This window comes from Bubalus kerabau, chromosome 4 (assembly GCF_029407905.1).
Source record: "Bubalus kerabau isolate K-KA32 ecotype Philippines breed swamp buffalo chromosome 4, PCC_UOA_SB_1v2, whole genome shotgun sequence".
NCBI lineage: Eukaryota > Metazoa > Chordata > Mammalia > Artiodactyla > Bovidae > Bubalus > Bubalus kerabau.
In genome coordinates this window covers 153,947,537-153,970,839 of record NC_073627.1, presented here as the reverse complement: position 1 = coordinate 153,970,839, position 23,303 = coordinate 153,947,537, and the positions used below count along the sequence as shown (strand labels likewise).

The window sequence follows — 23,303 nt, the reverse complement described above, 5'->3', positions numbered from 1 at the left end:
TAAGTCAATAAAGGTGATAAAACAGAATCATAAAAAATAGTCAATTAATCCAGACAAAAATGAGAAGAAAAAGGGAAACAAAAACAGAACATATAGAAAACAAATAATGATTTATATGTATCAATATCAATCACATTAAACATAAATAGCCTCAGTTGTGAGATAGGGTAAAAAAGCAAGATTCAATAATATGCTGCCTACTACAAACACAGTTTAAATAAAAAGACACAAATAGGTTCAGAATAAAAGAAATGGAAAGACTATACCAAGCTAACACTAGTTAAAAAAAAAAAACCTGAAGGGCTACATAAATAGCAGGCAAGAGAATTACATAGCAAAGACATTACAAGGATTGAAAAAGGTCATTTTAAGATGATAGGGGTTCATTTCATCATAAGACATGACAAAAGTTAAGTATCAAAGCACTTTAATAACAAAGCCTTGAAATACATGAAGCAAATACCAATAGAATTGAAAAGAAAAATAGAAAATTTCACAGTCACATCTGGAGGTTTAAATTTCTCAACAGTTGATAGAATAAGCAGAGGAAAAAAATCAATAAAGACACAGAAGAATAACATTGGCCAACTTAATTTACATATACAGAATATTAAAAAATTGTAGAGACAAAAGACCTAACAAAATAAAGATATGCTGTGTTCATGGGTCTACAGAGTCAATAATGCCAAATTATCAAATTTCCACAAATTGATTTACAGATTGAAAGTAATCTAAATCAAAATCACAGCAGCATATATTTATAGAAATGGACATGATTCATATGGAAATGCAAAGCATCTACATTAGACAAAACAACTTTGGCAAGAGGCCTAACACACAATTTCAAGATTTACTTTAATACTCCAGTAATGAAAAGGGTATGGTATTAGTATCAAGATAGACAATTAATGGGATAGAAATGAGTCCAGACATAAAGCTACACACATATATGGATATCTCATTTTTGAGAATGATCCAAAGGCAAATAAAAGGGCAATCTTTTCAACAAATGGCACTGTAACAATAAACGTCTATATGGAAAAGCAGTATCATCCTATACCTCACACCATATACAAAAACTGATTCAAAACAGACCACAGACCTAAATGTTTACCAAAAACTACAGAAGTTCTAGAAGCATAGCACCCCACATCAGTACTCTTGCCTGGAAAACTCCATGGATGGAGGAGCCTTGTAGGCTGCAGTCCATGAGGTTGCACAGAGCCGGACACGACTGAGCAACTTCACTTTCACTTTTCACTTTCATGCACTGGAGAAGGAAATGGCAACCCACTCCAGTGTTCTTGCCTGGAGAATCCCAGGGACAGTGGAGCCTGGTGGGCTGCTGTCTATGGGGTTGCACAGAGTTGGACACAACTGAAGCGACTTAGCAGCAGCAGCAGAAGCATAGCAGCAAAACACTTATGACTTTGGTTTAGGCAAAGATTTCTTAGATGCAACATCAAAATCATGAAAGAACAAAATGATAAATCATATTTCATCAAAATTAAAACCTTCTGCTCTTTGAAAGAACTGCTAAGACAAAGACAGTCAAGTCAGATCAAAGGAAAACATTTGCAAAGCATAATTCTAAAAAAGGGATTTACATCTATAATAATCAATACTAGGAAAAACAATCCAGAGAAGGCAATGGCACCCCACTCCAGTACTCTTGCCTGGAAAATCCCGTGGACAGAGGAGCCTGGTAGCCTGCAGTCCATGGGATCACGAAGAGTCGGACACGACTGAGCGACTTCACTTTCACTTTTCACTTTCACGCATTAGAGAAGGAAATGGCAACCCACTCCAGTGTTCTTGCCTAGAGAATCCCAGGGACGGGGGAGCCTGGTGGGCTTCTGTCTATGGGGTCGCACAGAGTTGGACACAACTGAAGCGACTTAGCAGCAGCAGTAAGAACACTTACGAACAACTCAAAATTCAGTAATAAAACAACACAGTTAAAAATGGGTGAAAAGTTTGAACAGATATATCATCAAAGAAGAAATGCAAATGTTAAGTAGATGAAAAGATGTTCAATATCATTAGACATTAGCGTAAGGGAAATTACAACCACTACAAGATACCATATGTCCTTGAGAAGATCTGAACTCATACTAAGCACTGGTGAGCTTACCAGACATCAGTAAGGATGCCAAAGAAACTGGAATTCTCATTACTGCTGGTGGGAAATCTCAGACATCTAGTCCAACCAACTTGGAAGCCACTTTGGAAAATTAAAATGTAAACATACTTTTTATCATATAAAGTCATCCAGTCCTAGGCATTTACCCAAATTAACTGAAAGCATATATCCATACAAAGGCTTATATACAAATGTTCACCACAGTTTAACTAGAAATAAACCAAGTGTCTACCCACATGTGACTAGATAATCAAACTGTGGTATATCCATACAATGTAATACCAAACAGCGATTAAAAAAAAAAAAGGTACTGAAACTCATATATGAATGAATACCACAAGAAATACACTGAGTAAAAGAAGCTAGGCAAAAAGATTACATAATATATGGTATGATTTATGTAAAATTCTAGAAAATGAAACATATATGTGTGTGTGTGTGTCAAAACTTAAACATGCTAAAAATGCATGCAGCTTATTGTGCATCAATTGTAACTTAATACAGATGTTAAAGATTCTTTGAAAAGAAGAAAAATTACAGCAAACCACCACTCAATAACAAAACAAATATCTGTCCTGACAATGTGCCAGGTAATATTATAAGCACACATACTATCCTTGCCAATTCTCACAATAGCCCTGTGGGTACAGACATTATTTTCATTGTACAAAAGAAGAGAGTGAAATATAAAGTGCAGAAATAACTTGCCTAATAAAGACTGTTTAGTGAGGGAGGTAGAATTCAAGCCCTGAGATGCTCAGCCCAGAACTCCTCCCATGAACCAGGACTTCACCTACAGGTAGAGACGGCTGCTCATCAGCCATGCAATCACAAATGCCACGGTTGAGTGGGTAAGAATGTTCAATTTGTATAAATACAAAGAATGCAATTTTACCAGCTCTCCAAACAAGCTTTCTTGTTATCATTAGACTAGGACAAGTACTTTTATAACATAAAATGCTCGGGGTCACATACCAAGGATAAGTCTGAATGGTTCACACCCTATTTTGCATGCTATAGGCATCGGAGAGTCAAAAATCAGTAACCAAACTTAGTGATTTATGAAAAGAAAATTCACCTTTGTTGTCAAAAGATGGGAAAAATGAACTGCCATTCTTCCTAATTTACACATATAGTATTAATCTGCCTTTATTTATGAACTTTTTACATATTTCATTTAATTGCCCAGCCATCTGCTTTCTACACTGCTTCAAGTGACTCTTAAAACTTGGTTATTTAACTTGATACATAAAATGAACACTATAGAATATACAAATGCAAATAAGGCTATCTTGAGTATAGCTGGAAAAAGTAAAGTGAGATGATGCTCAGTAAATGAATAATCTGATTTCGTAAAATACCAAGTTACTAGTTATTTAAAAAAAAGAAAATGAGAGCAACAGACATAAATCTGAGATCAGCCAAAACGGCTGATTAATTCAACCCCATTATTATATAATTTGAATATATAAAGCAATAACGTGAATTTTAATAAAGAAAAGCATGCAGTAAAAGTAAACAAAGTATTTCTGATTAGTAAATCTCCAATTTGCTTCATGCAATCAGTCTTTGAAGTTAATTTCCTTCTATCTCCTCCAGGAGCAGTAAAATCGGCCTTCCCAATCCATCATGGATTCATCCAACCTTCTCCAACCAAGAATATTCAAAAAAAAAAAAAATCCCAGAAAGTTCCCAAAAGCAAACTGGCAACTATAGTTGGCAACTATATGGCACCCCACTCCAGTACTTTCTGCCTAGAAAATCCCATGGACAGAGGAGTCTGGTAGGATGCAGTCCATGGGGTCGCTAGAGTCGGACACGACTGAGCGATTTCACTTTCACTTTTCATTTTCATGCATTAGAGAAGGAAATGGCAACCCACTCCAGTGTTCTTGCCTGGAGAATCCCAGGGACGGGGGAGCCTGGTGGGCTGCCGTCTATGGGGTCGCACAGAGTCGGACACGACTGAAGCGACTTAGCAGTAGCAGCAGCAGCACAGTCATCCCTTGGCATGCGAGGGGTACTGGTTCCAGGACTCCTCACATATACAAAATCTGCTGATGATCTAGACCCTTATATAAAATGGAGTAGTACAATGAATACAACTGCCCCTCTATATCCATGGATTTCACATCCCTAGATTCAACCAACTTCAGGTGGAAATTTCGATACACAGTTGGCTGAATCCATAGATACAAAACCCATGAATACACAGGCCAATTGTATATTTACTGAAAAATATCTGCATATATAAGTGGATCCATGCAGTTCAGATCCATGTTATTCAAAGGCCAATGTCTTTACCTAGCATTATATACAAATTGTATACACTGAATACAATTACACTGGATTTATAACTACTTAGATAGCATTTATATTATACAGGTACTATAAATAAGCTAGTGTTAGTGCTAGTCTAACACTAATGGAATACTCAGATGATTACCAGACCTGTAGTCTCAAACTGCAGGAATGAAAGAGACAGTCTCTGGCTTCATGTAGCTTCAAAGAATTGTATGGTTTTATATTTTACATTTCAATTTATGATTCTGAGTTCATTTTGTACACATTGTGGGATTTAGGTGGAAGTGTTTTTTTCTTTTCTTTTGCATATGGATGTCCAATTTTTCTATCACCATACTTTCTCCCCTGACTTGCTTGTGTGAATTATCAATTATCATCCAGCCATATTTGCACAGGTCTATTTCTAAATTCTGTTGTGTTCCACAGATCAATGTGTCTATCTTTCCCCCAAATCCACACTGGGTCTGCAGGCTGTAAATTCTCTTAGTTTTCCTTAATCTGAGAATATTCTCATTTCATCTTCATTCCTAAAGGACATTTTTTCTAGATTTCCAGGTTGACAGTTCTCTCCTTTTAGCACTATAGAAATTCACTTATTTCTGGACTCCACTGCTTCTGATGAAGAACCCAGTCACTCCCTATCAATAATGTGCAATTTTCCTTCAATTTTAAAGATGATGATGATCTGGTCTTTAGCTTTAAGCATTTGATTATGATGTGTCTGGTCCTGGACTTCTTTGGGCTTATCTGGCTTGAGTTCACTCACCTTTTTAAATCCTTAGTTTATACCTTTCACCAAATTTGTGAAGTCGTCAGCTATTTCTTCTTCAAAAATATTTTTCTGGACCACACTCTTTCTCCTTTCCTTCTAAGACTCCTGTGACACAGATGTTAAACATTTCAGTACCATCCTCTAGGTCCCTGAGGTCCAGTTCATTTATTCAGGTTTTTTGGTTTTTTTCTCTGATACTGAGTAACTCCCACTGATTAATCATGAAGTTTACTCACTTTCTTCTGTCATCTCTATTCTGAAACTTTCTATATTTCCATTTGTTCATGTGGGTAAAGTCTAAAACTAAGGCCCAATATCATGTGCTGCCTAACACCGAGGGAAACCAAGTGAACCACAAATGACCTGACCACACGGTCTCGTACCAATTCTGTTCCAAAGGATTATTAAGTCCCCTAGACAAACAACCCTCTTCATCACAAAGACTAGGCAGCATTCCTACTTATCCCTGGAGAGAGGGTTCCAGGTTCCTACTAGATTGTGAGACAACTCAAAGAAAACAAATCACATCCTCCCTAAGGAACCAAGGGGCGCACCACCTTCTCATCACTAAGCCTGCCTCCCACACTGTTTTCTTCGATGTTCCCAAGCACAACCTCCATATGATCCTGTGTGCCATGTGGTGGCTTCCCTTGGGCTGTGAGTACATCCAACTAAGACACTGCTATCAATCACACCTGTCTAGTGTGTTTGGCCATCTTCAGAAACCTAGGAAAGGAATCCCTCCCTCACCAACAAGGTGAAGAGAAGGCCACTGAAACAGTTTACCCTTACTTCTTAAAGCAGTAACTGCTTTAAAATCTTAGATAATTCCAAAACCTGTCATTCTGGATGACATCTGTTTGATCATCGCTCATGTAAACTGATACGTTCAGGTGTTCACATGCTGAGTAATTGTGGCCTGGACATTTTTGTGTCAGCATTCAATTAACTTGGCTGTACTCAGGCTGCACATTCCAGCCAGCCTTCTGTGAATTGTGGTTTCAGAGTTAGTTATGTTTTCAAGGCCTTTGGCCAGTCTCAGATCTGGGCAGTGGTTCATCACTTGGTTCAAATTCTCAATTTGAACCAAGTATCTAGTTGTGCTGCTTAGCTTAAGAGACACATGCACAGCTGAGGAATGAGTCCAGGAGTCCATTAACACATCTGTGGGGTCTCATTCCTGAGTTCCTCACTCTTTACTATTTCCCTGGTACTTTCTGGGTCCTAGAGGGTGCCCCTTTTTTGGTCCTCCAGCCAGAACATTTGAACTACAGCATCAGGCTCCTAGTAGGAATGGGTTTCTGCCTCTAACGTGGCCCTACTCATTTCTATCCTTGGCACAGCAACCAGGCAACTCTTTAAAGGCCTAAGATCACATTATGTGCTGTGTGCTCAGTCACTCAGTTGTGTCCCACTCTTTGTGACCCCATCAACTGTAGCCCACCAGGCTCCTCTTCCCATGGGATTCTCCAGGCAAGAACACTGGAGAGGGTTGACATTTCTTTCTCCAGGGAATCTTCCCAACCCAGGGACTGAACCCACGTCTCCTGCTTTGGCAGGCAGACTCTTTACCATTGAGCCACCTAGGAAGCCCTAAGATCACATTGTACCTCTGCTAATAACCTGTGTGGGTTTCTCTCACTCAGGGTTAACAGCTACCTCTATGCCCTGACTTCTCTGTTACTTGTCCGACAGCATCTCCTACCACTCTCCTCCTCCCATCTATTATGGTTGCAGTGATGGGATGAATGTTCCAGGCATGCTCCCATCTTAGCCCTTCATCCTGTATGTCCCTCTGTCTGAAATGTTCTTTTTTCCTATCTGTATGACAATTTCCTCAATTCCCATCAGTCTTAACCCCAATGTTACCTTCTCAATGAGGCTTCCTCTGAACCCTGTTTTAAAGTGCAAGCTCTCATCCCTCCTCAGATCCTTTCCCCTATTTCTTTTTCTATAGCATTTTATACTTCTGCCATAATTCACAACTTACTATTTGCCATGTCTACTGCCTGTGTCCTGGAATGTCAGCTGCAAGGAACAAGTGATCTTTCCATGTTTGTTCACAGCTATATACCCAGTGTCTACACCAGACGGCTCAACAAATATTTGTGAATTGAGTGAATAAACATACCTGGAACCTAGTGTGTGACCAAAGGGAGCAGCAGTAGGAGAGAAGGTTTAGAGAAGGGCTGGGGACCCACGATACAGGTCTTATAAACTGAGGTTTATGGCTGACAGAATCCACGCTATTTTCTCAAACTCACAATTCCAATTTTCAACTGCCTTATTCCTGTTTGAGTCCAACAACTTTGTAAGAGATCAGTTATGATGATTGTACACGTTTAATCTCTCCTACCAGATTTCAGATGGGCGCTTCAAGGGAACACTGCTGAGTCATCTGTATTTATACTTGTATCTTCTGTATCTATATCTATCTGTTTCCTCTACAACAACTAACCATATGACTTACCAACCAATAGCTTCCAAAACACTGTAAATAGACAGAAAAGAATAAAGTGGTTACTGAACAGATTTTAAAGTACAAAGAAATGAGACTGCACAGTGTATGAAGTGTTTCATGAATGCACTAGACTCCAGAGAGCCAAACAAGCACTGGCCTTTAGAGGTCACTAGCAATCAGCCCACTAAATCCAGCAGCGCTGTCCATTGCACATAACACTGGTAAATGTTTGTGATATCATATAAGCCTCTTAAGAAAAGCAGTCTTATTTTTGTTGTTATACTTTTCTTCTTCCTGAAATAGTATGACCTTATTAATCAGATTTGGCACAGAAAGGTCCTATGCTATTTTTGAAAATCAAATTCACCCTCACAGGATCAAGATGAGTCACTGTTGAAGATATTCAAAAGAATAAGGTCAGATACTGATGTAAATTCTAAGAAGATTTCAACAAAGGTTATAAACAAAACTTTCCAAAATGACTACTGTGCTCAGAACAACACACACACTGGATTTAAAAATCTGTCATTACTTCATAGACACACCTTAAAATAGAGTTCCTGGATACCATGCCAAGAGACGCCTTATTGCTAAACACAGCCTACAGTGGGACAGGCAGTGATATCCCAAACCCCTCATCCTGGGGAGGAGAAAGAGACAGAACTGGGGCCTCTTGCTCTGGTCCTGTGAAATCTGAATGCTCTCATTTCCTTCCTTCTTTTTGATTTTTTAATGGAAAATAAAATAAAAAGTCATTTTTCTTTATTCCTTTCTTTTTTTAATTTGGGAAGCAGTCAATACCAATAATAATTAAAGATTATTTTCCTGTAAACCTTCCAAGAGGAGGATACTGAAAGTGCACGCACAGTTAAGTCACCACCTTAACCAAGTGATCAAAGTTACTGTCACCCAAAGTGGAACAATCTAACTCTTAAGTGCCAACACATTAGAAGAAAAGGAAATATAGAACATGGCCTACTTACTATTCTCTGCAAAAATTTTTTATCATAAACCTAAATATGAGGAAATAACTCAGTCAAATCCAGAATGTGCAAACTTCAAGAAGATAATTTGTCTGGCTTTTTTTTTTAGAAAGATTACTGTTCTAAAAAACAAAAAGAGATGGAAAACTTTTAAAAAACAAACAAAAATGTAACCTGTGACATTTAAATAAATCCTGAATTAGAAAAGCAAAACAAAAAAAACACTACAAACAACATTTTGAACCTGGTATAATCTGAATATTAATACTAATTTTAATACTGGTAGGTGTTACAATAGGGTTGTGGTTAAAGAGTCCTTTCTTATTCTTATGAAAAGCACATTGAAATATTTAAAGATTCACCTCTTATTTTTAAATGGTTCATCAAAAAAAAGGGGGGGGGGGATATGCATATGAGAGAGAGACAAAGAGTGGAAGGGTCTCTCTCATGAGAAGAGACCTTGGTGAAAGGTATAAGAGGTTCATTTCACTGTCTTTCATATTTCCTAAAGTTTGAATATTAAAAAAAAAAAAGGCTAGAGAGAATGAAAGACAACCACAGAGGAATGGAAATACTAGACATCTTGTCCACAGTGGTATATATCCAAGCAAAAAGCAAAGGACAGTTTTCTTAGTTATAATAAAGTTTCCTGACATATACCCCAAATCCTCTAGTAGAAGCTGTTAAACAGAGGCAGGGAATAAAAGATACTGCCACCATTTTCTGTGCACATTTAACAGAAATTTTCTAAACTATCAAATAACAGAATCCTAAGCCCCTGAACTTGTTTTATTGCAGTCTTATAAACATGTTTAAGGGCAGTATTGTTTGGGGAGCTATTTCCAAAAGAGAATTTTATTTTATAGTACTGAAGCATTCTCCCAGTTAGGAAGACAGGAAGTTTAGCTGCTTTCTTAAAGGTGAAAATACTGGAGAACAGATAGGGCTATTTAGTAAATAAATATTCCCAAATATAATTTAAAATATCATAGGAAGATCCTAGGGTAACAATATTAATGATTTTTAAACTTTACATCATTAAATTTTATTTTGTATTTTTTGTATTTTATAATATCTGTCTATATAAATATACATAAAACAAATAAAGGTACTGGTTTAAGTATCACAGTCACTTACACTCCATTTTTAATTTTATCTGACAAACTACAACTTAAAGAAGTTCAATTTGGCTTTGATATGTTTCTACCTTTCTTTACATCTTACTTTTTTTTAAAACTATGTAATTTTAATAGTCGAGTAAAAACTGAAATTTAGAACATTAAACCTAAAACTTATGGTGATGGTCCACTCATTAGAAATAGTACTATCATTTTAAAATAATCGTTTTATAATTCAACTTGTTGCATTATAAGAAAAATTACAAAATATACCATAAAAATAATCATGTTGTTATTGGGACTCAGGTTCAAGTAGAAACAAAAACCCAAAAGTAAATATCAGGTTTTGATCATTTCTCAGTAAACTGTTATCATAAAAGGTTAGAAGTGATAATAATATGCACACTAAGAGCATCGGGTTAACTCTTGCAGCTGATCAAACATACAGTAAATACGAATGCAGGGGTACAGTTTCACTTGGATTAACTTTCAAATGCTGGCCAGTATGAAACCATGAACTTGTAATAACTTAGAAGAGCATTATTTCTCAGACTTACAGACATATATCTTCTAGACTGAATGGAATCCATACATTTTACCCAAAAATATTTATTCCATCCATAGTATTAAAAAGGAAAGGAAAGTCTTATTTTTTTTCCCCACAATTCTCTTGCTGTATTTGAATTCTTCCTAGTTATCTTCTATCCATCTTCTATCCACAGCCACCGTTGTCTGAAACAGATGGAAGCTGGGACCACTGACACTAAAGACAGGCTCACTGATAAGGGTCAGGAGCACCTGGCTGCTCAGTGAGCATCTACATCACGAAGCAAGTTCGGTACCACAAGGAAGGGAGAAAAAAATTCAATGTAGTCTGCTACATCTACTATAGTAATAAGCTCTTCATAATAGCAGCAATGTTCACAGTCCAAAAAAGAGCAAGGGGAACATCCCAGAGATCATTTTAGGTATAGAAAATCCACCAATTTAAAAACAGTTTTAAGAAAAAATAACACAAGGGACTTCCCTCCAATGCAAGGGGTGCAGGTTCAATCCCTGGTCACAGAGCTAAGATCCCAGGTGACCTGCAGCCAAAAAAACCAAAACATAAAACAGAAGCAACACTGTGACAAATTCAGCAGAGACTTTTTAAAAAAATGGCCCACATTAAAAAAAAAAAAAAAAAACTTTAAAAACAGAAGAAAAAATAAGCAATATTTTCAGAGGAGGATCATCTAAGAGAAAGGGAAGGAAAAAAATGAAAATGGAGAAAATATTTGTGGATTAAAAAAACTCTATATGCATAAGACAGAAGAGGATTTTCTCCATAAAATTTCCAGAAATAACCTCTTTAGATATACTTAAAAAAAATGCTTACTTAAGCTATTTTGCTGTTATTAAAACAAACAAAAAGAAAAACAGACTTTACTTTGGGATACTTTAATAACCATAATACTAATACAAGAGTGAAGAAAAAACTTCTGCATGCACCTCTTATTATCTAAATGTGAATATGTGGCTTTATACAAAATTAGATTAATTTTCAGTAAGTTCAATATTACATAATTACATGCACTATGAACTTGAAAGCTTTATTATATTAAAGGAACAACTGACATATATTACTTCAGATTCACTTAGAAATAAAGGGAAGAAAAAAATGACAGAAAACTATGGAAAATGTTAAAACATTCCAAATTTTATAACAAATAAATTCTATAAAAAATTTTTAAATAACAGTATTTATGAGAATCCAAACTCAATCATATATACAAAACATAGGTTCTGATTAATGGACCCACTATTGCAGAAGACCCCAAAAACTGAAGTATACTAGAAAGAAAAGGCTAGTTTCTGGACCTAATACAACACAGGCAGCTCCCAACAGAAATGACAGAAGGAGCTAAAGCTTTATAAATCCTTTCGGCTTTTTCACGAGTCACAGTAAAAAAGACTAGCATGGTAAAACAGGTAGACAGTAAATGCTTTTACTTACAAGAATGTCACTTTTTGCACATTACCAAAGTAGAAAACTTAGTGAATCACACACATTGATCTGGGTAGTCTTCAATTTCACTGAATTATGTTTTAATTTCTATCTACACACTAATCAAGATAAATAGTCTTATAATAAGGTTAAACAGATAATTTTAACTCAGGTACAAAAGAAGTGTTCAAACACTGCTCTAAATTTTTAATTATTATTATTTCATTCATAAACTAATAAGTTATCAAGGAGTACAGCCTCAGATGAAGCCTACTGTTTGAAAGAAAGACTTCAACAGAATGGCAATGTCTCCAAATTCTCTGCAGCAGACAAAAGAACAAAATTTTCAGATTTACCTTGTGATGAAAGATTTCATTATCAATGCTGGAAAAGTGCTTTATTAATCTTCCAAAAGCAGCAGCCCAACAATCTTTTTTGTAGTAACAGAGAAGAAATAACACCTCTTCAGATCCAAATTCAGCCTACCAAACAACCCCAACCTTTGTCCAGCTGCACAGAAACACAAGCAAGCTGGCAAGAAGCCTGGGAACCTCTGCCCCTCCTCCACTTGGGTCTGTGTGTTTAAGGCGCTGAGGGCACACACATTTACATACTCACATTAAAGTTTCAAAATACAAGTGTAATCTTTCAAGAATCATGTGAAGAATGTAATAATTTTAAAGTTAAGACATCATACAGAAAAGCACAGGACAAGCACAAAAAGAGAGCAAGACAGCAACAGGCAACGCGTCTGCAATCTCCACACCTACAGAAACCAAAAAATACCTTTTCACTAAGGACTCTGTTACAAGCAAACAAGACAGCATTAGTCTCTTTACCCAAAATGTTTGTTGCCTTTTCAACTAACACCTTTTTGCCTTGTGCTCTGTTTCCAAGGACAGATCAAGATGGGCATGAACAATTCATACCTCCACCAGGAATAATTGCCAACTTTGTTTCAACCAGGCCCATTTTTGCAGAGGAAGCTAAAAAGGAAAGAAGAAAATTAAGTAACATCCACATCATCAAATTCAAATATGATGACTTGAAAAAGTAGTAAAATAAGCTAGAAATATTCTGTTTACTAATTAAATTTGTGTCACAAATCTTAAATCACTCCAGAAGGCATTCAGTTATGGAAATAAGTAAACATTCTAAATGATACATACTAAGAAAGTCACACAACATTTTCTGTTAAAAATTGCTTGGCAGCAAATTAATTTTTGATGTAGAAAGACCAGGGGTGTTAACTACATAATTTGACCTGATACTGCCAAGTCATGTTTGAAGGCACAGATCTCATTCATTATTCAGGATCAGGAGGGAGACTGTGTCTGACAAGTAAGAATTCTTTAGCTGCCTGAACAGTCCTACAGATCAAATAGCTTAATATATCATATCAGATATGGCAACTCTTCAAGACCAAATCTCTAGTTACTTTTGACAAATGGTTTTACTATTCTGACAGCTGGATAGGGTTCCTCTTTCCATGTTTGTTTTCACAGCTACTTTAAAACATCTTAATTATTTATTTGCATATCCAAATGTGCTTAGACTACTTCCTATCTCCTAAGCCCCAGAACTTGCATGCTTTCAGAAATGGATTGCATACAACTTTCAGTTTAAAACCCAAAGATCTGTCAAGAAAACAGAAATCTAAAATAAACTGAAAAGGGAAAGTACACAGAAATTAGTAACTGCAAATTCCAAGAGCCAGTTACCATAAAATTATTAAAAAACATAATTATCGTGATTCTACATTTAACAGGCAGCTCCATCAGAAGAGACAGTGGGAACCAGGGAAAGAACAGTGACAAATATTTGCTGCCTGTTGCACTCAGTCCTTGGTCTAACAGTCCCTCTTGGTCGCCCTGATGAGGGACAATGATACAGACAGCACTGTGATCATACAGAACATAGTGCCGAGGATAGCAGGGGCAGCACACAGTACTCTGGAAGAATAACAGAAGGAGAGCTGTGACTTGAGACTGTCTGGGTTCAAATCCCAGCTTGGTCACTGATTTGTGGTTTGTTTCTTTACCTGTCTCAGCCCTAGCTTCCTGAAGCACCAAAAGCGTATCTATCTCACAGAGCTATTAGGCAGATTAAGCGAGCCTAAGTACATGCCAAGCATTAGGTAAGCACTGGGTCAATACTCAGCACATGGTTAGCACTAATTGTTTCCTTTATTGTTTTCATAATCACCTTATCCAATACTCAGAAAACCTTGCAGGAACAAAGTGAACCTCAAAGACATTAAGTCATCATTACCATAGCCCTAATAATAACTACATGCTTGGACTAGGCACATGCTGGAGATGAATTCATTTAATCTTCACAACAGAAACCTTCATTTCCCCCACTGTAGAGGAGGAACCTGATCTAAAAATGACAGGACCTAAGATCCAAATTCAGTTCCATATGACCCAATTCCTGTTCTCCTTTACTCCTGCTAGGACTGAAAAAGATACTATAAAAGACTGTTTCCTTAACTGGGAATTTTAAATACTTCATTAAGCTCAACAGGTGACTTTTTTTACATGTTTTATTCAACAATATGGGGGAAAAATATTTAGAATTATCTGAGGGTAAAGAATCCACCTGCCAATGCAGGACATGCAGGAGACACAGGTTCTATTCCTGATTCAGGGATAGATCCAAGGGATCTTGGAAGGGGAAATGGCAGCCCACTCCAGTATTCTTGCCTGGAAAAATCCCATGGACAGAGGAGCTTGGCAGGCTACAGTCTAGTGGGTCACAAAGAGTTGGACACAACTGAGCACACACAGTAAATACAAATCTTATTTTTTTAAAGTTATGTTTCTTTTTTATTTTTTAAATTATGAAAGTATAAAAACATCTACAGGAGACTTGGAAAATACAGAACAAAGTTACATATAGTTCCACTATATATGACAATTATTTTAAGTAGATTAAATTAAGATTTTTAGTTGTAGTTTCAATACCAAATCCTCAAAAATTAATAGAAAAAAGTTAAGTTTTAGGACTAATTCTCACCTGCTACTCTTATATCACACGCTAAAGCCAGTTCAAGTCCACCACCTAAAGCAAGTCCATCGATTGCTGCAATGGTTGGCACTGGAAGATTAGCTGAAACAGAAAGACAGACTTCATGCTTCTTCAGTAAAGGCATTCTATGCAATTATTTTACATTTTTTAATGTAAATATAATTTTAAATGGAATATTATCTATAGAATTTTGTATTGCTTTTACTTTTCACTAAACATTTACATTTTAGAAAATGTAATGATCATATAGTGTTCTACCACATAAAATATGCAGTAATATCTTTAAATCTTACCATACTATTGAAATACTCTCATACATACTTTCTGTTGAATTAACAGAATCACAGTTCTGACTTTGTAATCTTTGAACCTAAAGTCTTTTATGAGCTGTTTGGTTTGTATAAATTTCAAGTTGAAATGACTTAGGTATAATGGATAATTCATGACCCTTTTACAGGTTATCTTGGTTCTCAGAATGATAGAACCTCATTCAGAGAAGTAATATAATTACTCAAACAAGAAGAAGCAGTCTCAGTGGTTGCCAAGGCATCAACCCAACAGTTCTACCATTTGCTAAGAATACAATGAGCACACATACACACATACACATGATGAATAATTGCTAGAAAATACCACATACTTCAGATGGAAGAGATACTCAAATCTGCCTGTAAGTATGACTGGGAAGGGGTTAGCCAATCACAAACTTAAAATCAGACTTTCTTTAGTTCAGAAACAGATTACTATTTTACTGAAACTTTTATAAATATAAATATTTTTAATAAATGGTTCAAAAACTGACTGGTTAATTATTATGTAAAGCATAATCCTTTTCTATTCTATTTTTGACTACGGGAATGTGAAGTTTAGGCTGAACAACCTTAACATATGAATAGAATGGGGATATTAAAAAGGTACCACCTCTCAATGTATTCTCACCACAAAAAAGAAATAATATTATGTGACATGATGGAGGTGCTAGCTAATGGTACAGTGGAAATCATATCACAATATGTAAATATATCAAATCAACACATTCACCTTAAACTTATACAAGTTACATGTTAATTATGTATCAATTTAAAGTAAATAAAATAAAAATATTAAAAAGATACCATCACTAGAAGCCTATCTTCCATAGGTATTCTGATATGTGAAATTCCTCAGACAGAGATGTTTATTCAAATGTGTTGAAGTGTACTGAGTTTTATTCATACATGAAGAAATTTATCAAATTTATTCTAAGAGAAAAAGTCTGAAGAGGCTGGGATTGAGCACATATAGATGTTGCCATCTGAGGCAAAAGCACCACTGGCCAAGCAGGAATGAGCGAGTCTTTGCAGCAGGGCGTATTTCACTATTTGTGCCTGTCTGAGCGTTTCGGGGGAGGTGGGAGCTTGAAAACACAGGGCAAATTCAAAGGTGCTCCACACAACGTGCTTTACAGCACACCTGATGAAAAAATGAACAGACAGCGATGTCAGTGTTTACAGTCAGGAAATGAGTGCAACGAAAAAGTAAAATTTTATTTTATCTGACAAAAAAGTACAATTGATGATGTAATATAACGGCAAATTAATCTGAGTGGTTCCCACAATCACCTCAAGCCACTACAAGTAAAATGGAATTAGTGTTACACAGGTTCCAAACCCCCTTCCTTTCTACAAAGCTAGCTATAGAAATTATCCAATTTCTAGACTCCTTCAATCTGCTACCTCCCCAATGTCCCCAATCTCAAGTCTCTCTCATGAAAGTCTTTCCCGAAGTAGGCCTCACTGTGGCCTTGGCTCACCTTCCTCTAAGATAAGCTTCTGGAGGGAAAAGAATACACTTCCACTCACCTCCACCTCACAGTTCTAGTCCCACTCGTCTCACAGAGACTGTTTTTCCTTCACTTCCCAGTGACACTGTAATACTGTCCCAGAGCCAACAGGCACTATCCAGTCCCTATTAAACTTGTTGCCTCTGAAGATCAGAGACTTTAATCCTGGACACTCCTCCATTTTGAATTCCTCTCTTCCTTTGCCTGCTGGGTCCCTGCCCTCATCTTTCCTGCCTTTCTTTCCACCTTTGGTTATATAACTCAGTCTTCTTCCCCTATCAATAGAAGCTCTTCCCAGGAGGTCTGTTTCCTTTCACCATCATATAATACCAATGATATCCAAATCACCACCTGAAATCCAAACTTCTCTCTAAACTGTATCTCTATTACCTGCCTGTTGGACATCTCTACTTAAATACTTTATCATGTTCAAATCAACTTCCTGTCAATCCTTCGAGATTCTATTTCACATTTGGTTAGCATCTCCACTCACCAAGTTACTCAAAACAGACACCCAAAAGTCATCTCAAATGTCCTCTTTTCCAGGGATCTTACATCTAATTGTTTTCTAAGTCCCATCTAACAGCTCACAAACTGGCAAATCCCCCTCCCTCTGCTACAGTCAGAGTTATGGGCCCCCTCATTTCTCGCAAGCAGGAGACCTCCAACTGACTTCTTTCACCTTCACAGTGAAGGATCGAACCAGTCAATCTTAAAGAAAATCAATCCTGAATATTCATTGGAAGTACTGATGCTGAAGCTGAAGCTCCAATTCTCTGGCCACCTAACTCAAAGAGCTGACTCACTGGAAAAGACCCTGATGCTGGGAAAGATTGAGCGCAGGAAGAGAAGGGGACAGAGGATGAGATGGTTGGATAGCATCATTGACTCAACAGACATGAGTCTGCGCAAACTCCAGGAGATGGTGAATGACAGGGAGGCCTAGCGCACTGCAGTCCACGGGGTCACAGAGTCGGACATGACTGGGTAACTGAACAACGTTGTGATCCTCAGTGTGTCCCTACCATTATACCTTCTATATTTTCTTGCAGGATAATTTTCTAAAATGCAAACACATTCATGATACTCCTCTATTTAAAACACTACAATGATTTATTCCACATTCAAGATAAAAACAGTGAAAAATTCAGCATGGCACAGGAAATGGCTGCCCACCTACCCAACCTCTTCTCCAACTTCACACACATACTCCGTGTTCCAGGCCCGAACTACTTAAGACACCTTCAGAAATCATTTACATCCAAACCTGTGTACAAGCCCCCCCTGCCTAGAATGCCTAGCTAGCCCCCAATTATCTTTAGAGGTAATTATCTTTATGCTTCCTTGGCACTTTATACATGCTTTTCCAACAGAGCATTCACACCACCTTATCGCCCATTCAGAAAAAAAGATTAACATCACATAAAGCTGGTCAATAATATCCTTCTTACCACTCTGCAACAAACTTCAAGATTTTTCATTGCCTCTTCTATCTCCATTAATCCTGATATTGTCTCTATTTTTCTCTATTGTCCTATATTGTCTCTACTTTTATTAACTTCTTTCATTTTATACTTGAACAATATGAATATATGCAGCCCTATGAAAGTGTAAGTGAAAGTGAAGTCGCTCAGTCGTGTCCGACTCTTTGCAACCCCATGGACTGTGGCCTACCAGGCTCCTCTGTCCATGGGATTCTCCAGGCAAGAATACTGGAGTGGGTTGCCATTTCCTTCTCCAGGGGATCTTCCCAACCCAGGGATCGAACCCGGGCCTCCCGCATTGGAGGCAGACGCTTTAACCTCTGAGCCACCAGGGAAGCCTGTACTTAAATGGAACAATATGAATATATGCAGCCCTATAGAGCTACAGAAAAAAAAAAAAAAAAAAACAACTGCAGAGCCTACGCTGGAGAGAGCAATAGGAATAGGGGGAGTATTTTCTCCTAACTGTGGAAAACGCTGGTCAACAGTAACTGCCTTCAGGACTCAGTAAATCGGCTGGAAGCTGACTCATCAGAAAATGAATTAACAGAAGTGAGTTTAAAGGGCTTTCAAAAAATCAAACCTGGCTTCTCCTGTGACTTAGTGGTAAAGAATCTGCCTGCCAATGCTGAAGATGCGGGTTCAATCCCTGGGTAGGAAGATCCCCTGGAGAAAGAAATGGCAACCCACTCCAGTATTCTTGCCTGGGAAATCCTATGGACAGAGGAGCCTGGTGGGCTACGTCCATGGGGTTGCAAGGAGTCGGAGAGGACCTAAGAGACTAAAACACACACAAACATACAAAATCAAACCCAGGCTTGAAATATGTGTACTACCAAGTTTCAGTTTCTGAAAATTTCAACTCATGGTAAATAGGGATTATTTCAATTTCCTTAGATTTTTAAAAATAGGAACAAACTGATGTGATGCATATGGAAAGGAATTTTTCTTCACATCAAACTGGGCATTGAAAATGTAGACTAAATAGAAGTGTAAAAGGAATAAATTGACTATAAATTACAAAAGAAATACTTGATAACCTCATAATCCCTAAAGCATAATGGAGAGAATACAAGAAAAGGACAATTCTTGGTCATCTATCATGTTCTTAACACTGAAACACAAAGGCAATGATTGTCTCAAAAAGAGTTGACAAGACTTTGTTCTACATTTTTATTAGTTAATATTCTCAAATAAATATTACACTTAAAAATCACACTTAGCTAATAGAAAGTTAAAAAGTATCATTTTTTGGTAAGTATAAAATGTCATTAAAAGAAGAAAAATAAAAATGAAAATGCAATTAATGAATATGCCCTTTCCCTTCACTGTGAGAAGTCGATAAACAAATAGTTTGCTGTTGTTCAATTGCTAAGTCTTGTCTGACTCTTTGCAATGCCATGAACTGCAGTACACCAGACTTCTGTCTTCCACTCTCTGCCAGAGTTTGCTCAAATTCATGTCCACTGAGTCGACAACGCTATCTAACAATCTCATCCTTTGCCACCCCCTTCTCCTTTTGCCTTCAATCTTTCCCAGCATCAGCATCCTTTCTAATGAACCTGCTCTTTGCATCAGATGGCCAAAGTATTGGACCTTTAGCTTTGGCATGAGTCCTTCCAAAGAATTTTCAGGGTTGATTTCCTTTAGGATTGACTGGTTTGATCTCTTTGCAGTTTCTTGAATGTTGCATTTTAAGTCAGCTTGTTTACCCTCCTCTTTCACCTTTATCATGAGGCTCTTTAGTTCCTCTTCACTTTGTCATTAGAGTGGTATCCTCTGCATATGTGAGGTTGTTGATATTTGTCCCAGCAATCTTGATTCCAGCTTGTGATTCATCCAGCCCTGCACTTTGCATGATTTATTCTGCAGAGAAATTAGATAAGCAGGGTAACAATATACAGTCTTCTTGTACTCCTTTCACAATTTTGAACCAGTCTGTTGTTCCATGTAGGATTCTAACTGTTGCTTCTTGACCCACATATAGGTTTTTCAGGAAACAGGTAAGGTGGTCTGGTACTCCCATCTCTTTAGTAAGAGTTTTCCACAGTTTGTTGCGATCCATATAGTCAAAGATTTTCGTGTAGTCCATGAAGCAGAAGTAGATATTTTTCTGAAACTCCCTTGCTTTCTCCATGATGCAATGAGTATTGGCAATCTGACCTCTGGTTCTCTTGTCTCTTCAAAACCCAGCTTGTACATCTGGAAGTTCTTGGTTCCCGAACTGCTGAAGCCTAGCTTGAAGGATTTTGAGAATCACCTCTTTAGCACGTGAAATGAGCACAGTTATAAGGTAGTTTGAACATTCGTTGGCACTGCCCTTTTTAGGGACTGGAATGAAAACTGACAAATACCACTTTGTTAAAATAAGATGATGGGGAAAGGGATATGTTCAACAGACAGGTTTCAAGTTCCACAGGAGGTGAAGTATGAGGGTGCAGTTTATACAATGCAGTGGCAGGAAAAGAGAAAGAAATTAACAAATGGAAACTTGGTGATCTGAGAGATGAGAGCACTCACTGGAAGGAAGGGTTTAAAATGAATCAGCTCATGCTAAAGGTTTTCTTAATTCTGAAGGTAGAGAATGTAACACTTTTCTGTTATACACTTTAACTTTTTAGAAGTAATGAAAATTATTTTTAAATGTGAGAAGAATTTAAGATATTTACTCAGTTAAAAGTTTTTAACATTATGTGTTTAACATTACAACTTCTATTAAAAAAATAAAATAAAAATGACAAGAAATGTGGAGTCCTTAACATAAAAAAAGAACACAGAAAATAAGAGTAGTAATAAATACTATCACATTATTAAATAGGCAAACTACTTGGTACTTTTGAATATTAATATAAATTAGCATTCTGTACAGATTTCCCTGGCAGCCCAGTGGTTAAGAATCTATCTTCCAACGTAGAGGACACAGGTTCAAGCCTTGGTTGGGGAACTAGGATCCCCAGCTGCTGTGGATCAATCAAACATGCCCACCACAACAAAAGATGCCACAATGAAGATGCCATGGGTCACAACTAAGACCCAACATAGCCAAAAATATTTTTTTAAAAATTAGCATTCTATAAAGCGGACTATAAAATTTTTCCTACTAAAGAATTAAGCAGAAAAACTTAATTAGTATTCAATGACTAATTAAATTTCAATCATCTTATAGTCCTGAAGTTTTACATAACCCTAAATTTTCCCTGAAAGATGTTTTTCTTGTAAACTTTTTTCAGGAAAACATGAGTCATCTCAAAGTACACGCTAGTTTCATAGTTAGCTAATATGCTTGTTTTTACAAACAGTAGTTATTCTACTTGGGAGCACTTAATAATCTTAGAGAAAATTCAATAAAACGCACATCTGAAAAGCAGATTATCAGTTTCAAAGCATTGAGAAATATCAAATCGGCAGTTGCAGAGTGCGACTGAGTGAAACGGGAACTGCCATGAGCAGTGTCTATTCCCAATAGCAATAGGAAGAAATGATGACTCAATGTGTTATGCAACCAACAGGATCAGGTTCTATTTTAAGTTTAGTACCAGGAAATGAGCCAGGTATGACAAAGAAGATAATAATCGTTTGAATGTTCCTAAAAATATAATTAAAGCAAACGATTAGAGTTTTGCTGTTTTAAGAGAAAATAAATGAGCTGCAAGTGGAGGCCCTGTCTATTTGAGTCTACAGGACATCTTCTGAGAGTATAACTAGCATCAGAGGCCATGAATGCAGGGGGAAAGGCAAGTCAGGGTCTCCTTTCAGCTCAGAGATAAATATAATACATAATGTAGGTTTTCAGATGTTTCTAGAAAAAAATCAACAATGTGATTATTAAGGGAATATGCTAATATGTTATGAGTCTTAAATTTGGTTTTGCTTGAAGAACAGTGTTCTCATAGAAAATTAACTATTTCCCAAAAAAAATGCCCATATAATAATACCAGAAATCTGGTATTCAAACTTTATTGAAATCATTCAAGGAGAAGAGAGATAAATATTTGACCCAAAGAGACAGGTTTTTCTAACAGAAAAATGTATAAGAACAGGAGATTTTTCAATCACATGAAGAAATGCTAATCAGAATTTGAAAACTTTCAAAATTAAATTATTTCCTTACAAAATTTTAAGAAAAAAGATGTTTGTTAAATAGATGAATTTTGTGACCTATCCTCTTAACATAATTACCTGTATTTCAATGCAAATTCAGCCCTGTATTTACAAAGCTAAATTAAAGCTTTTGCAATTTTACTTCATCAGGAAAAAAAAAGGCAAAGGAAACTAGAAAAGACTAGCATTTTAAAGTATTAGTCTGGAAGAGCATTTACAAAAACACATCACACAAGATTTTACTATTTAAAATTCTGGTGAAAACCTATTTTAAATATTTCTTTATCATTAGATAGAAATTCCTTCAGGTCTCAACGTTAAGACAACTGGGCCTGCACCCTCGGTTTTTACTTCAAAGAGAACTGTAAAAATGTTTTCTAGCTCTTCATGAAGTGCCATCTAATTAGACAAAGACTAGTCATAAGTAGCTAAACACCTCTGCTCTCCAACTGTACATTCTACTGATATGTGGCTAATCTGCACAATGGAGGGCCCAGTAGTAAGGCAGCCACATCATGGAGCTGGAGGAGGGGGGTGGGGTGGGGGGGAGGTAAGTTCAGGAATAAAAGCAGTTATTAGATTGAGATCATCATATGTTTGTGCATCCATGCTGACCTGCTGATGCCTAATAATAGTTAACTGCTTTCAACCTACATATCCCACACCCAAAGTGAGCAGTGGGGACTTGTAATAATGACTAACCTTTTAGAAATCTGAAAAATTCTTTCGAATAAAACGTCTCAAAGGGAGCGGTAAAGTTGTATTTTTTCCCTCTTTGAAAAGAGAAAAAGACCTAAATTTTGTTCACAATTTTGGAGTTTTTAAAAAGAGGCTTTCTAAGAAGTTAGGAACAGTAACGTAAGGAATTTAGTGACTCAAAATATAAATCTTCTTTCTGATCTCTACTTTAATAGAACAGCTTTCAAATGAATCTAGTACATTTTGGTTTCTTATAGATTCTCTTTCATTAAAAACAAGCAGAGCACAACAGTCATCGTTTAGACCACAAAGATACTCTAGTTGTGGAAAATGAAAGTACAATGGGGCAAAAGGGGAAAGCAGTATCAAACAAGTAGGGTATATTCTAATCTATACTAT

At 36.8% G+C, this 23,303-nt stretch overlaps 1 protein-coding gene and 1 non-coding gene across 5 annotated transcripts in view; both read right to left on the bottom strand.

Moving 5' to 3' along the window:
• Positions 1–23,303, bottom strand: part of AUH (AU RNA binding methylglutaconyl-CoA hydratase) — a 180,217-nt gene that overhangs the window by 77,397 nt on the left and 79,517 nt on the right. For 3 of the 4 annotated variants that reach the window (XM_055579118.1, XM_055579119.1, XM_055579117.1), the window contains 2 exons: positions 14,787–14,879; positions 12,698–12,754 (listed from right to left, as the gene is read on the bottom strand). In XM_055579118.1, the coding sequence (XP_055435093.1) occupies positions 12,698–12,754; positions 14,787–14,879 (150 nt within the window). Of the gene's footprint in view, positions 1–11,148; positions 12,199–12,697; positions 12,755–14,786; positions 14,880–23,303 lie in introns of those variants that run through there. The other variant, XM_055579120.1, reaches the window with a different exon arrangement.
• On the bottom strand, positions 18,368–18,439 carry TRNAW-CCA (transfer RNA tryptophan (anticodon CCA)). Its single transcript has one exon. It is a non-coding gene; the product is annotated as a tRNA-Trp (tRNA).